General features: G+C 35.3%; 1 protein-coding gene across 2 annotated transcripts in view; it reads right to left on the bottom strand.

Moving 5' to 3' along the window:
- tox (thymocyte selection-associated high mobility group box) overlaps positions 1-12,680 on the bottom strand; it is a 217,209-nt gene extending 204,529 nt beyond the window's left edge. The window contains exons 1-2 of one of the 2 annotated variants that reach the window (XM_055634021.1): positions 12,660-12,680; positions 12,186-12,544 (exon numbers count right to left, since the gene is read on the bottom strand). In XM_055634021.1, the coding sequence (XP_055489996.1) occupies positions 12,186-12,287 (102 nt within the window). In that variant the 5' untranslated portion in view covers positions 12,288-12,544; positions 12,660-12,680. The remainder of the gene's footprint in view (positions 1-12,185; positions 12,545-12,659) is intronic. The other variant, XM_055634020.1, reaches the window with a different exon arrangement.
- Positions 12,681-13,387: the final 707 nt, after the last annotated feature.

Here is a 13,387-nt window from a genome sequence, read left to right as displayed (position 1 = left end):
ATATATATATATAAATACATACACACATACATACATATACATGTACATATATACATACATACATATACACATATACACACATACATAACATATATGTACATACATAAATTAAAAAATCAAAAGCCAATTTCAACATAATACACATTAGACTCGTTCGAAAAGGGATAGGAAGAAGCCTATGCTTGTCAACTCCTGCCCCCATTCTTCACCATTAACAAATGCAAAATTCAATAAAATAAACTAAACAGACAATTCAAATAAAACTTCTCCAATCAAGCTATTAAGACAAAAAGAACACAAAAAGAAAAGAACAAAAAGAACAAGCACCATTAACATCTGTGAGATTTACATTCTCCTTCCTCATTACTGTACTTTTCAAAGATATATCTTTTGTACATTATTTTAAATTGCATTAAATTCATACTTTGTTTAATCGCTTCGTCAAGACCATTCCACAAAACCACCCCACAAATGGAAATACACATACTTTTTAAATTGGTCCGATATGATATTTCATGTCATATGAAGCCCATGAGGTGCTTTAAGATATTGACATAAACTCAACCTTGCAGCCAAGCAAGAGACCAAAACTGATGATTCTAACTCGTATACATAATAAACTGTAAGAGATTTTTTATACTTTTACTTTTCTGTATCTTTCAATAAAATCCTTCATCCTTTATCTATGACATTCTCAAACCATATACATCCCGGCATTTAAATATCCACCTTGAAATTTCACCTCAGATTAATCACCATTTCAAAGTTACTTTTGGCTTTCCTCTGGATACACCGGTTTCTACTAAATAATCTCTGCTAGCCAAATTCATGATTCCTCTTAAATGTCATATCGCTCATAGTCTCTTTGTTTCCATTGTCTTAATCACTGATATCTCTGCCCCACATTATTGCATTCTTCAACACAATCCAAAACTATTCTGAGCCCCACTTCCATCTGCACATGGTTTTTTTTTAAAGTCCCCATTGAGTCATTCAAACTTACAGCAGCCTAATAATTGGCCCTACATTTGCCAAGAGATAACTCTTTCTGTTATTTTGGTCAATTACTCCCTTTTCTCCTTCTTATTCCAAACAATAACTTCAATGTCTTTCTTCCATCCCATATGCCATGATTGCCCTACTGTTCTCTCCAAATTTTCAGAGAGTACAGACTGGATTGCACAGATGCTTTAGACACCCATGAGATAGACAACATCAAGTTTGAAATGTCCTGATACTCCTCTGCCAATACGCAAGGCTTCCTGGCTTCCCTTTTCTACCATCATTTTCCATTTCTCCAATTCCCTTTACTTCAGAATCAGAGAAAATGAAGAGAACATAGCCAATCAGATATAAACATGTTGATTGAAGAAAATACAATGATTACATCTAAAAGATGGACAAAGTGCTGGAGCAACTCAAGGGGTTAGGCAGCATCTCTGGATAAAAGGACCCTCCAGTTTCGCCCCACCTTCTAATTTCAGTCTGAAGAAGGGTTCCAACCCAAAACATCACGTGGAACCAGCTGCTAGAGAAAGTAGTTGAGGCAGATATTATAACAACATTTAAAATATATTTGGACATGTACATGGGCAGGAAAGGTTTGGAGGGATAAAGGCCAAACACAGGCAGGTGGGACTAGTGTAGATGGGGCAAATTGGTCAGCATGGGACAGTTTGGTGGAAGGGCCCGTTTACATGCCGTATGACAATTAGGTTCAGTTTTGGTCACCTTGCTGTAGGAATATGCCATTAAGCTGGAAGGAGTGCAGATAAGATTTGAGGATGTTGGCAGGACATGAGGGAATAATGTATAGGGAGAAATTGGAGTGGCTGAAACTTTATTCCTTAGAGTGTAGGAGGCTGACCAGTGATCTAAAACAGGTATAGAAAATTATGAGGGGAATAGATGGAATGAATGCATAGATTCTCTATCCCAGGTTAGGAAACATTTTGAACGAGAACGCATGGCTTTAAGGTGAGATATGAGACATTTAGACAGGTACATTGGACTACCTTAAATTGGGTATTTTGGTCAGGATGGATAGTTGAGCCAAAGAGCCTATTTCCATGCTGTATGATTATGGCCACTTAATATTGAATGAAAAGAAAGATGATGCTTCGAATTTTACAGTCAATGGTGATAAGGCAGTTTGCAACTAAACCTGAAGTCTTTGCCTCCTTAAAACACAACACCTCACACTTATCTGAATTAAATGATGCAACAGCCTTCCACAACCTCCCTCTGCTTCTTGAAGCCAATTTTGTATCCAGTTAGCCAGCTTTCCCTGGATCCCATGCGATCTAACCTTCCAGCACATCCTAACATGTGAAACTTTTTACAAAGGCTTTGCTGAAGTCCATATAGTGTATGTCTACAACCCTGCCCTTTTCCTTTTCTGGAATTTTAAATTGATTTCCTGTATCCCAATGCAACTTTCAGTCAGGCACCAAATATTCAGTGGCAACCAGAAAGAGTGAAGTGATCAAGCAGATTGAGCTTCCAAATAGAGTGAAGAATTCGCGGATAGCATAGAACAGGAAGCAAACAAACAAGGGGCTTTTCAAAAACCTTTACTCAATTTACAGATTCAAGACTGTTTAATTGTCATATGTACTGGCAACAGAACACTGAAATACTTACGGTATCAGCCCACTAACACATTAACCCACAAATAACATCAATCAACAATACAATAAATTAATAATCAATAATACTAAGTAACCATAATTACAAAATTGAAGTCTGTAGTGCAACCAAAAAAAGTTCATAGAAGATCATTGTTGCTGAAGTAATGGTTAGTGTTATGTAATGTTCAAGAGCCTGATGGTTTGGTTGCCTGACAGTGAAATAAAGATTATGATCTACAAATTAGACCAAACTGGAAATTAAAATATCATATGCAAACGTAAAAAATGTAAGCAATTGAAGCAATAATCTGTAATTATTTGAAATATGTTTGAAACCTTTATCCTGAAATAAATGGCACACAATTTTTAATAGTTTTCAAAAGGGTTGTTTCAGCAATAACTGTGTCTTAGCATGATGTTAGAAATTCAATCATTCAGCAACGTTAAAACATTTTCAGTCAGTTTTATAATAAGAATAGTTGTAAAAACTTGATGTTCTTTTCAAATCACTGATGCTGCATTGTTGCATTGTAGAAAATTACTCTCAAAGGAGAAGAATATTACTGATAGGATTTTTAAAATATTTTATCAACAGGAGTTGGTGTCTGATCTGCATTGCAGTGACATTCAGCATTGATAGTTTTGCTATCCATAGAACTACAAAGCCTGGGTTTCTATATTACTTTGAAACTCATTTGCTAAATGTTTTATTCTTTATTTTATCTCCTACCGCTATGAATCTAATTGCTTCTTCCCTCTTTAGCATTAATTAGGAGATGTTTGATCACACATATTAACTTAATACACAGTTATTTGAAGTGGGATTTAAATATGATACAATAACAATGACTTGCAACGGGCTAATTTATAACTGGAATAATAACTTCAAATTTAAAATGGCTTTGAATAATAATAACTTCAAATTTAAAATGTACATCGTTTTTTATAATCTGTGATAATAAATTGCCTTCTGGTTGTTCAATTTATTAGCCACTAACTGCCCTGTAAAGTCCTGAATTTGTGACCTCAGTGAACAAAAGCTAAATGTTGAATCGCCACCACGTCAGAAATAAATTCACTACTATTAATGTCAATGATAAAGAGACCTCACTAAAGTAGCATCATAGAGAGCAGAGCAAAACCTCAACATTAATTGCATAAACTGCCACGTAATCTCATCAAAAAGGAATCTATTTAAAATTTGAAATTTGCTTTAAAATCTTATTGTGCAATTTTCAACACCAACTAAGATTGTTATATTTCAGTAAACTTCAAAGATCATCATAAATATCAAGACATTAAAGAATAACTAGTTCATTTTGTATGCCCTTAAGTTGAAACTAGCAGAGGAAATATATTTTACTCCATATTACCTGCCTTCCATCAATCTGACAAAAGCTTGGGTGGTGGACAAATAAAACAGTGAAAGATTTTCTCAGTCCAGATGCCATCCATGGAAATCATAAAGTCCTTTTTATATGTTTACATTGTATTTTCACATTGAATTGAGTAGGGAAACAGCTGTGACTTCTTTAATAGGCTAGATTAGCCAAAGGAAAATAATTTTCCCATGTTAGTTTATTTATTTCCCGTGTGGGACCAAGTTCCTCTAAATGCCAGATTTTGCACCCACCCTAAACCAAGTGATGGCCCAGGCCCACCCAATTTTTATGGTGAGGCAACCTATTCTCCCCCTTAAATGGTGGCCATTACGGTCAGTTTATCAGCAGGTTCAACTATCAAGGCTCTTAGGTTCGACCAGACTCATGTTGTTGCTTACTGGAGGGACTGATTACTTCCAAAGAAACATTCTCATCAGGAGAAGATAATATTAATCTCAACATGTCATAATTATCCTATCTGCAGGTTAAACTTAAACACAAAGGTTAGAATTTTGGGGGGTTTTTCATACCACCTCAAGTCTCTTATCTTAACCGCCATAACGAAGACTCCATGCACATAATTAGATGAACAGGAATTAAATTTGATAGAATGGTGAATTTTGCACATATCTTTCAGGGTACACCAATATTTGGGAACAATTGTTGGCCAATTCTGAAAATATTTCAAAAACCTGTCTCAATGAAGAGGTTCTGGTTGGTCATGCAATGTATCTTGGCCTCCCACTACTCTTTTAACTACGTGCACCCCAGCAAGATTAGAATAATCACTTTTATACAGGTACAATTTCCTTCAACAGATTTCTCTTTTGATTTTGATATTGTCAATGAGTAATTTGTATTCATTGAGTTACAACGGGGGATAAACTTGGAGCTGCAGTTAGGTCTGATATTACTTTCAATAACAGGGTTAGGATTAGGAGATAATAGTAGATGTATGGTTACAATCCAATAGAGAAACAGATTTACAATAAGGGTCAGATTTAGTATTAATGTCTTAATCAGAGTCAGAACAAACCCTGTGAAAATACAGTGAACAATTTAAAATCCACTATCTGACAGATACTAAGTTCTTTAATTATAGTCCTTATTACACCAGTTAAAATGTTATCATCTGAGGCCCTGAGTTTTGGAAGGCTATTTTCAGTGAATAAACCTTAAAATTAGATACAGGGCAGTTGAAACACAGTTAAACAATATTTCCAGTGCCTTCATTACACTTACAGAGCAGTATGTAATCATACTATGCAACTGAATCATATGCTTTAATCTTAAAATATCACCTAAAAGAGTATTCAATGAAAAATGTTAGGTACCTTCATAAAGGTTAGAAGATTTACAAATTACTTGACCATAGATTAGAAAGTATCTGCACCAGAATATATATGTTTGGGTGAATCAACAGTAGCAACACATTCTTAAATAATCCAGATGTTATCAACAAGTCAAAATGTGAAGCAAATTATGGCAATATATTCAAGATTTCATATTCCTTATCCTGACTGGCTAAATAGCAACTTTTTTAAAGAAATTGTAACACACTTATTACAGTGTTATTTGTCGATTCTTAAATTATTCATACATTTGTTTTCAAATGTGTAGCTATGGACTTTGCCAGTAATAATGCAGTGAGTGCTGGCAATGCTGAATATACACACATGATATGCAATTAAAATGCCCTTTCAGATTCTTATAAGGCTGTCAGTCAAGAGAAAACCATTCTTGACAGCATTCAACGAACCATATACACCAACCACTCGACAGGAACTTAAACAGTAACCGACTTTGTAAATAGCAGGCAAAAATGCTATCCTGATAAGCTTTATTAGCAAGACACTTCTTTTTAAATGCTGATAGGTTGGACATTAAGAAAATGCTGTAACCTCACAAGAATAACTAGTTGGAAGTTCTATTATTTTTCTGAATTCTCAACAAAATGTTTTACACATTTATTACATTTCAATATTGCACTTTTAGATCAGGAAATCTAAGTTTAAAAAAGACCATCATTAAAATATTAAACCCATTAGATTTTTACCAATATTATAAACAAATATTACAAAATACATGTTTTAATCTGTGTAGAGATTAATTCCATATCCAATGAACTATTCTCATTATTTAGTTACTTTCCCCTTGATTGCATCCTATTCTGACAATTCTTGACAGAGGCAAATACTAAAGATAATTTTTGACTTTTAGCACCCATTTCTGTATAATTTTACATAGCTGCAGAACTAAAATTAATTAATTAATCCCAAACTGGGCCAATGTTTACACAATGCATGTACATTGGTTGAAGTAGCACAATATACTTCTTTCGTGACCTTCAAAAAAACATTGGCAAAAAAAACTGGGGTGGTTGGCAGTGAGTAACTGAGTTCACCTTCCGTCATTCCAGTTCTCATTCGCCACTGAACAATGGAGATTCATAATGTTCACAAAACACTGGTCATTTTAAAGATATATGTACCTACAGCCACCAATTTAAACAACATCGCAGATTCACATGGAAGGTGTGGATATCCACAAGACTTGGTTTAAATTGGAAGTAATCTAAAATAATTCTAGGTAGTCTTCAAAGGGCAGCCCTAAGAAGTGAGTAATAGACTCTTAAAAGTATCTCCCCAGCTACTCTACCTTATTTATTACGAAAGGCATCTCATTTGTTTTTGTCTTATTTAGAAAAGCTAAAAGCATTTTACGGGGCAATCAAACGATAACAAATATACCTATTGTTAAATTCCTCTTTTGGGAACAGCACACTGGTAAAAAATAGAAAATACATTTATCTCATTTGCATTTGCATTTACAAAGGCAACAATGAACTTCTCCCGTTTTTTTAATAGATAACATGACCATAGAAACAATTATTTATCTATGATTGCAATTTAAGGTTTAGTTTTATTATCTCCTTAATATTATTACAATCAAATGACTTTAAATTTTAGAACTATGTATTACTATTTGTGGCATCAGAAACTAACTTATCAAAATCAACACAAGATTAAAAGAAAACAGCAATCTGTCTGATCCAATAACTGAACTAATCTTTAAGTTTTATCTCTATTTCTACCTTTATCTTTTGCATCAACGCACGATTTTTCACGTGAATCTTGTGAATGTATCATAAATTTCACAAAACTAGCATGCTATTCACGACTGTACAGTTACTTGGTTTTCAATTCCATGAGAAATGTTGTTCAATTTACCACCAGTAGCAGCTGTGTATCCTTGCAGTTATATTAAAAGGACCCCATATTTCCCATATTACAACTGTTATGCTTCTACATTAGTTGATCTAAACCAAGGAAAACTTCATAAGTTCAAACAGGAAATTTCAAAACTGACCAACACTTGAGAGCAAAGCATCAACCATAGCATATAGCCTGCCAGATATAAGGACAATATATGATTGCTGTTATTTACAAAATATGTACAGTTTGTTTATGGAGCTAATGGACTTACAATTTATCTTAAAGTTCAGTGTGTTTTCAAATACAGCATCCTGATTACTTGCTAAGAAAGCAGTCTTCCCCGGTCTGAGTTTTTCTTCTCCAAACTGTTATATTGGAAATAGTTCTTTGATCAGCAATGCCATGCTCCAATTTTGGAGATACATACAATGAGTTCCATGTTTTTCATCCAAACAATAACCAATTGAAAAGTTACGTTTTAAGGCACTTTGGAAAATCTCAAAGATGTACATCAAAGAAGCTGGATTTTAAATTTAAATATAAATCCACTGGGAGGCAGTTATTCAAAGATACTTGTTGATCAGCTTATTTTGTTAAACAGTTCGGTCAGAACAGATACAAGTACAACCATCATCCTTAGTTAAGTACAAGTGACATGATCTAGAAAATCTGTCTCCCTTCGTTTTATGTTTTCTAAATGAGGTGAGCGCAGATGCATCCTCACTGTAACAGTAGCGACAAGTACACACTAATGAGTGTCACATGTGGAGCATGGCATAGCTGATCAAACTACTGTGTCTACCACGACACATACTGGAAAACATGAACTCCAACAGTGGACAATTCTGCTTTCTTGGCGAGAAGCCTGCAGGGTGCATTGTTTTGTTTAATAACACATACTGGGAATTAAATTTTGATGCACTCAACTAGATTAAAGTAACAGCAATCTTTATAAATACCACCATAAATTGAACCCAGCAACACTTGCAGCACATGATGCCCCAAAATATTGTTTTTTTTTATATAACAAGTGTACATGAAATACGTAACGTTTTGAAATTCTGTGCTGCCATATGGTCAAAATGTTTCTATTGTTGAGGTTTTTCTAGATTGTTCCTAGTTTGCATTTTGCTTTAGCAATTCTTTCTTTTGTCAGTTCTTTTGTCTGCACAAAATTGGCTGCATTCCAGATTCAAAGTAGACCTATTCATTTGCTGACCATATAACCAGTGCTATTCTAGTTCACATCAGCCTGAGAGCTAAGCTCCACAGAGTATAAAAGGCTCGTTTCACCACTGACGAATGGTGTATATATTTTGCTGTGTTAAAAAAGGTAATACCATGTCTGAAGCTAACAATATAACTTATAATTTCTCATTCAGGGGCAGGCAGCTGCCAAAATACTCATCACCTAAACACTTCAATAGCTGTCAAAGCAGTCCTCACACTAAAACTATCATCATCATCCAAATTGTGACCTATTAATTTATTACTTATGTTAAAATAATGCGAGACAATTGCAGAAGATTAAAAAAATATTGAAAAGTCAGAGATATCGCACCACTTCAACTCAAAGTATGTGTATTAGGATGTTTGACTACAAAGCACAATGTAGATGAGGTATAAATGAAATGAACTTATTTTTGCATTCAGATAATTTCTATTACTTCAAGTGCAGTGAAACAGACTAAACACATCTCATTGACTTATTTGATTTAAACAGCTGTTTATAATGTTCTACTTGAATCAAGTCTTCTCCAAAGAGTCATTCGAATTTGGTTTTCTTTAAAAGTTGTCAGTTTGATTACTTTTTTTTGAAATGCTAGAAAGATCATTAAAAAAAGGGTGGAAATGTTGTCAAAGTTTGCTCTTTATACACCCTTGACATAGGATATACTTAATTTATATGCGCAATGCAATTGAGAATGGGTTTACAATCACACAATCTACATTTGTGAAAGTGTAGATGTACATCTATAAACAGTAAAATTAAATTCACAAATGAAACAATTAAATTCGGTATTAAAATTTCCTTTTATTAGTTCCACAATAAAGTGTTGCCATTTTTCGTATTTTAATGACTGAATGATCGTAGTTCATAATTTAAACATAATTATTTTGCAGGATTTCCTCCTCTCCTTGTTTTCATTGATCGCTTTAAAGTTGTTCTTGGCTTCTGTTTACTCAGAACTGTCCAAAGTGATGCCAGAAATACTTAGGTTTCTGGGGTGGTAATATGTTATTTAGAACTAGATTAGTTTGTTAAGTGTTTTGAGGGTCACTTTGGGTCTGACCTCTTCTGTGTGTATCAGTCAGGCAATGATGTATCATTAACGCATAGCAGCTGTATCCCAATTGATGCCATGAGCATTACAGCTTTTTATAGCCATCAAGGGAGTGGAGATTGGCTTCTTTTATTAAACACTAAATCTGATTTTTACATTATGTGACCTGTAGTTTTCTAAATAGCCCGTATGTTCAAATATTAATGTTTTTTGAAAAGTCAATACACCCTGACATTATATTATTCCTGCAACATCTTCCGTAGTTATTTGCTATATTTTGCAACAAGTTACAGGTTATTTAAAATACTGAAAATAAATGGCTTCTTACATGGTAAAGAGCGACCCTGGCCAACTCACAATAGCTGCTAATGATATATGGTTGACTGGAGAAAACTGCAGCTCGCACCATTTACTCAGAAAGGTCAATTCTTACTCAGAACACTCAAACGTTCACAAAGAAAATGATAATTTCATGAAAATAAATTGAATAAATCACCAGTCCTCTGTGAAACAGTGATTAAAACTGATTAGGATTTGCAGGAAAGATATTACTCTGGTAAGTTAACAATTGTTTGCTCATAGCCAGAAAGGCGGTACAATTTTATGAATTGTACTAAGTGAAAAATAATAGGTTATGTGTAACAGGTAACAATTCTGTTGATCATCTTGATAATCACAAGATCACAAAAACAAACTCAGCACTTAACACCTTCCTGTATTTGTGTGAAACTATCCATTAATTTATGAATTATACATTTCATTCATTCAAGTGAAACCTCAGATAGTATTGAAGATAATTGCACGGAAAAGAGAGGATACTTGCAAATGAAAACAATGCTGTAAACCATTCTTTGGGTGTAGATAACGCTATAAACCTTGAGGCGTTTTATAAATGTAATCTTAAACCCAGAGGCCAGAAAGAAGTATCGAATGCTTAGGTATGTTACTTTCGCTTTTTAAAACACTGGGATTTTTCAAAAGCATTTTTAGTTGTGCATCTTTTCAACATAAAATGCAATGTTAAATGCAAAGCACTTACAAAAACAAAGTTTAATTGACTTAATTTATTTGATGTACACCATTTGTAGATGCAATCAAAGCCAGTTGAATACTTTAGGTTAGTTTAACCTTTATCTTTAAGAATACAAGAAAATTGAATGTTTTAAAATTTATGATTGTTTGGTTATAAATTTACTGATAAAAAAAACAGGTGCTTTTAATTCAGCTTAATGCAGTTTCTTGTTTTAGCAGCATTAATGCTACCAAAACCTAATAGTACACTTGTACTTGATGCACTTCCCACGAAGATGCTATGTTGTGTAATTGCTGAGTAATAACTTTGTTTTCTAGATTATAGTTCCAGACTATAGTTTCCAATATTATAGTACAATTTAGTTTTCATTATTACAGAAAAACCACTATCTCTATCAGAATCACCACAGTCACAGAGGTACTCACTAACTACATGATTAAAATGAGCTGAAAAAAATGGCAAGAATTTGTGATATGAAAATCGATGCAATCAGATGTTAAAACATTACTTATATTCAAATATATTCATTGTTTCCCCCTGATCTAAAATTAAGTGGAAACTATTATGCTCCAAACACTAATGCTTATTATGTAATGCTTATTTAACACATCGTTAATGTTCAAATGAAATAATCTGTTGTATGTGTTGTGTTCCTTTTTTAGAATACTAATAAATGGGTTTGATTTGTTCTGCTGTTGTTTGGTAATACACATAGACCACGCATACACTTTATTGGAGATATCTGTTCAGGTCTATGCATTCTCTCGTATTTAAACTGTAGTTTTACCCACGTATAACATTGTAAGGTCGTTGTTTTTTGTTGGTTTATCCAGGAAATACCTTACACATTTGGCATAAATAGCTGTTTGAATTGCCCTCCCACTCGGTAACCATGCTGATCCGCACTTTCCAAACAGTAGATTTCATGCAGCATCAAACTATCGTCAACTAATCCAAACGCCCAATTCCAACAAATATGTTGTCAATGAGAGTTAATTGACACCATGATAATTGATTCATTTTCATTGCACTTTGTCTCTTGTCCTTAAATACTACATGCGCTAAAAACTTAGTCAGCTGAACCTAAAGCACATTTTTAAAGAACACCCACTTGCTATGTTGGGGACAGATCGCTGGCCGGAAACATTGAGACTACTATTACAGCAGATAGAAAAGATAACAAAGTTATTGAGATAGCAGCACGATTTTTAACTATTAAGAGAAAACTGTAAGTCTGCTTCTTATAGAATAAAGACATGATTATCGAGCCCGTTCAGTCACAGTTTCCGAGACAATGAAAGGAAATGAGTCGGAACTAGTTTTATTAAGATCAATTACTACCATGTAATTCCCTACTGTAAACATCCTGCGATTTAAAAAGTATGGGGGAGGCTTAAAAAAAAAGAGGTACATCGTCTCTCCCTAACACTCCGGCCTCAGCTTTCACCTACAATGCGCTTCAAAACTCATCAGTACCACCTTATTGTCCCCAGCCAACAGAGCCAAGTGCCTACACAGCCCGCTGCGGCTCAGCCTTGCGTTAGACCGCTTGCAGCTTTTGCAGAACTCCAGAAACATTCAAAACAGACACAAGAGTAACAATACATTTGTTTTAAAAAAAAAGAACTAAAGTCAATCACCTTATTGCAATAGTATGGATCTAAGCAGGGTGAAGGTCCCAGGCAGGGAGTATCAGTGGAGATGTTAGCTGGAGCAGTCTGGAGATAAAACCTCACGTCCATTTCAGAGAAATTTGCAGTGAACACATCAAGCAGCTCCCCTTTTTTCTGGTTTGTTCGTGAGCGCAGAGAAAGAAAGAGTGTGTGAGAAAGAGAGAGAGAGAGTGAGAGAGAGAGAGAAGAAACAAGAGAGGGAGGAGAGGCACCTTCCCTGCCTCACATCCGTTTGTGGTCTGCAGTGAGAGAACTCTCCAAAATAAAGCAGAGCAGCAGCCCGTAGTTTTCTGCTCCAAAAGAAACCGCGTAGCGGTCCGGCAATACTTGAAAGAAAATAATATTTTAAAAATATATTAAGTCAGTCAGAAGCTCTTTTTTTAAAAAGAAACACGAGTTGAAGGAGATGTCTGACTTTTTCTCACCACCAACCCCCCTCACCTTACGGAAGGCGACTGTGCAGTTTTGGTCAGCCTTGAGCTGCTCCTGAGCGCGTCCAGTGTGGCACCGTGAGCCGGCGGCGCCAGCCTCACACACAAAGGGAAATGCTCGGCCGCACCGGCGCATCGCGGCAGCCAGGGGGCGTACCGACTGCCCCGGGCGGCCTGACAGACCCAGTCAGCTCCACAAAGCCATGCATTAGCCCGCCTGACAAATGGTTTGTTTTGATGTTCATAAAATGAACCATTAGACAATATGCCAGCACTGTCATTCTGGGCATTATTAAAATGTCTCAGCGCACCCTCCCCCACACCCTGAGCCTCAGACTAAAATAAACGAATTCATTATTCTTTGCAAGCAATGTCCTACCCTCTCATCATATCCTTGGCTGTAGGTAGTGGTGATGGAAGCCTTTCTGATTCTCAGTCAGTTATTCTCACAAGTTTACTGATTCTTGGTGATGACATAACGCATGCACAATTTTAGTCATAGAGCATGGAAACAGGGACTTTGGCCTAATTCGCCAATGCCAACCAAGATGCCCATCCAAACAAGTCCCATTTGCTTCTTCTCCAGCTTCCCAAGGTATCCCTAGATGTACTTGATTCGCCCCTGGAGATTTGTCTACCTTCATACTTTTCAGGACATCCAGCAGTTCTTCAACCGCAATACTGACTATCCTCAGGATCGCGTTGTTATTGACATTCTCAAGTGCCTTAGTCTTTATG

Source organism: Leucoraja erinacea, chromosome 4, assembly GCF_028641065.1.
Source record: "Leucoraja erinacea ecotype New England chromosome 4, Leri_hhj_1, whole genome shotgun sequence".
In the NCBI taxonomy this organism is placed as follows: domain Eukaryota; kingdom Metazoa; phylum Chordata; class Chondrichthyes; order Rajiformes; family Rajidae; genus Leucoraja; species Leucoraja erinaceus.
Note: the sequence above shows the minus strand (reverse complement) of the source record. Positions and strands in the feature narration are given on the sequence as shown.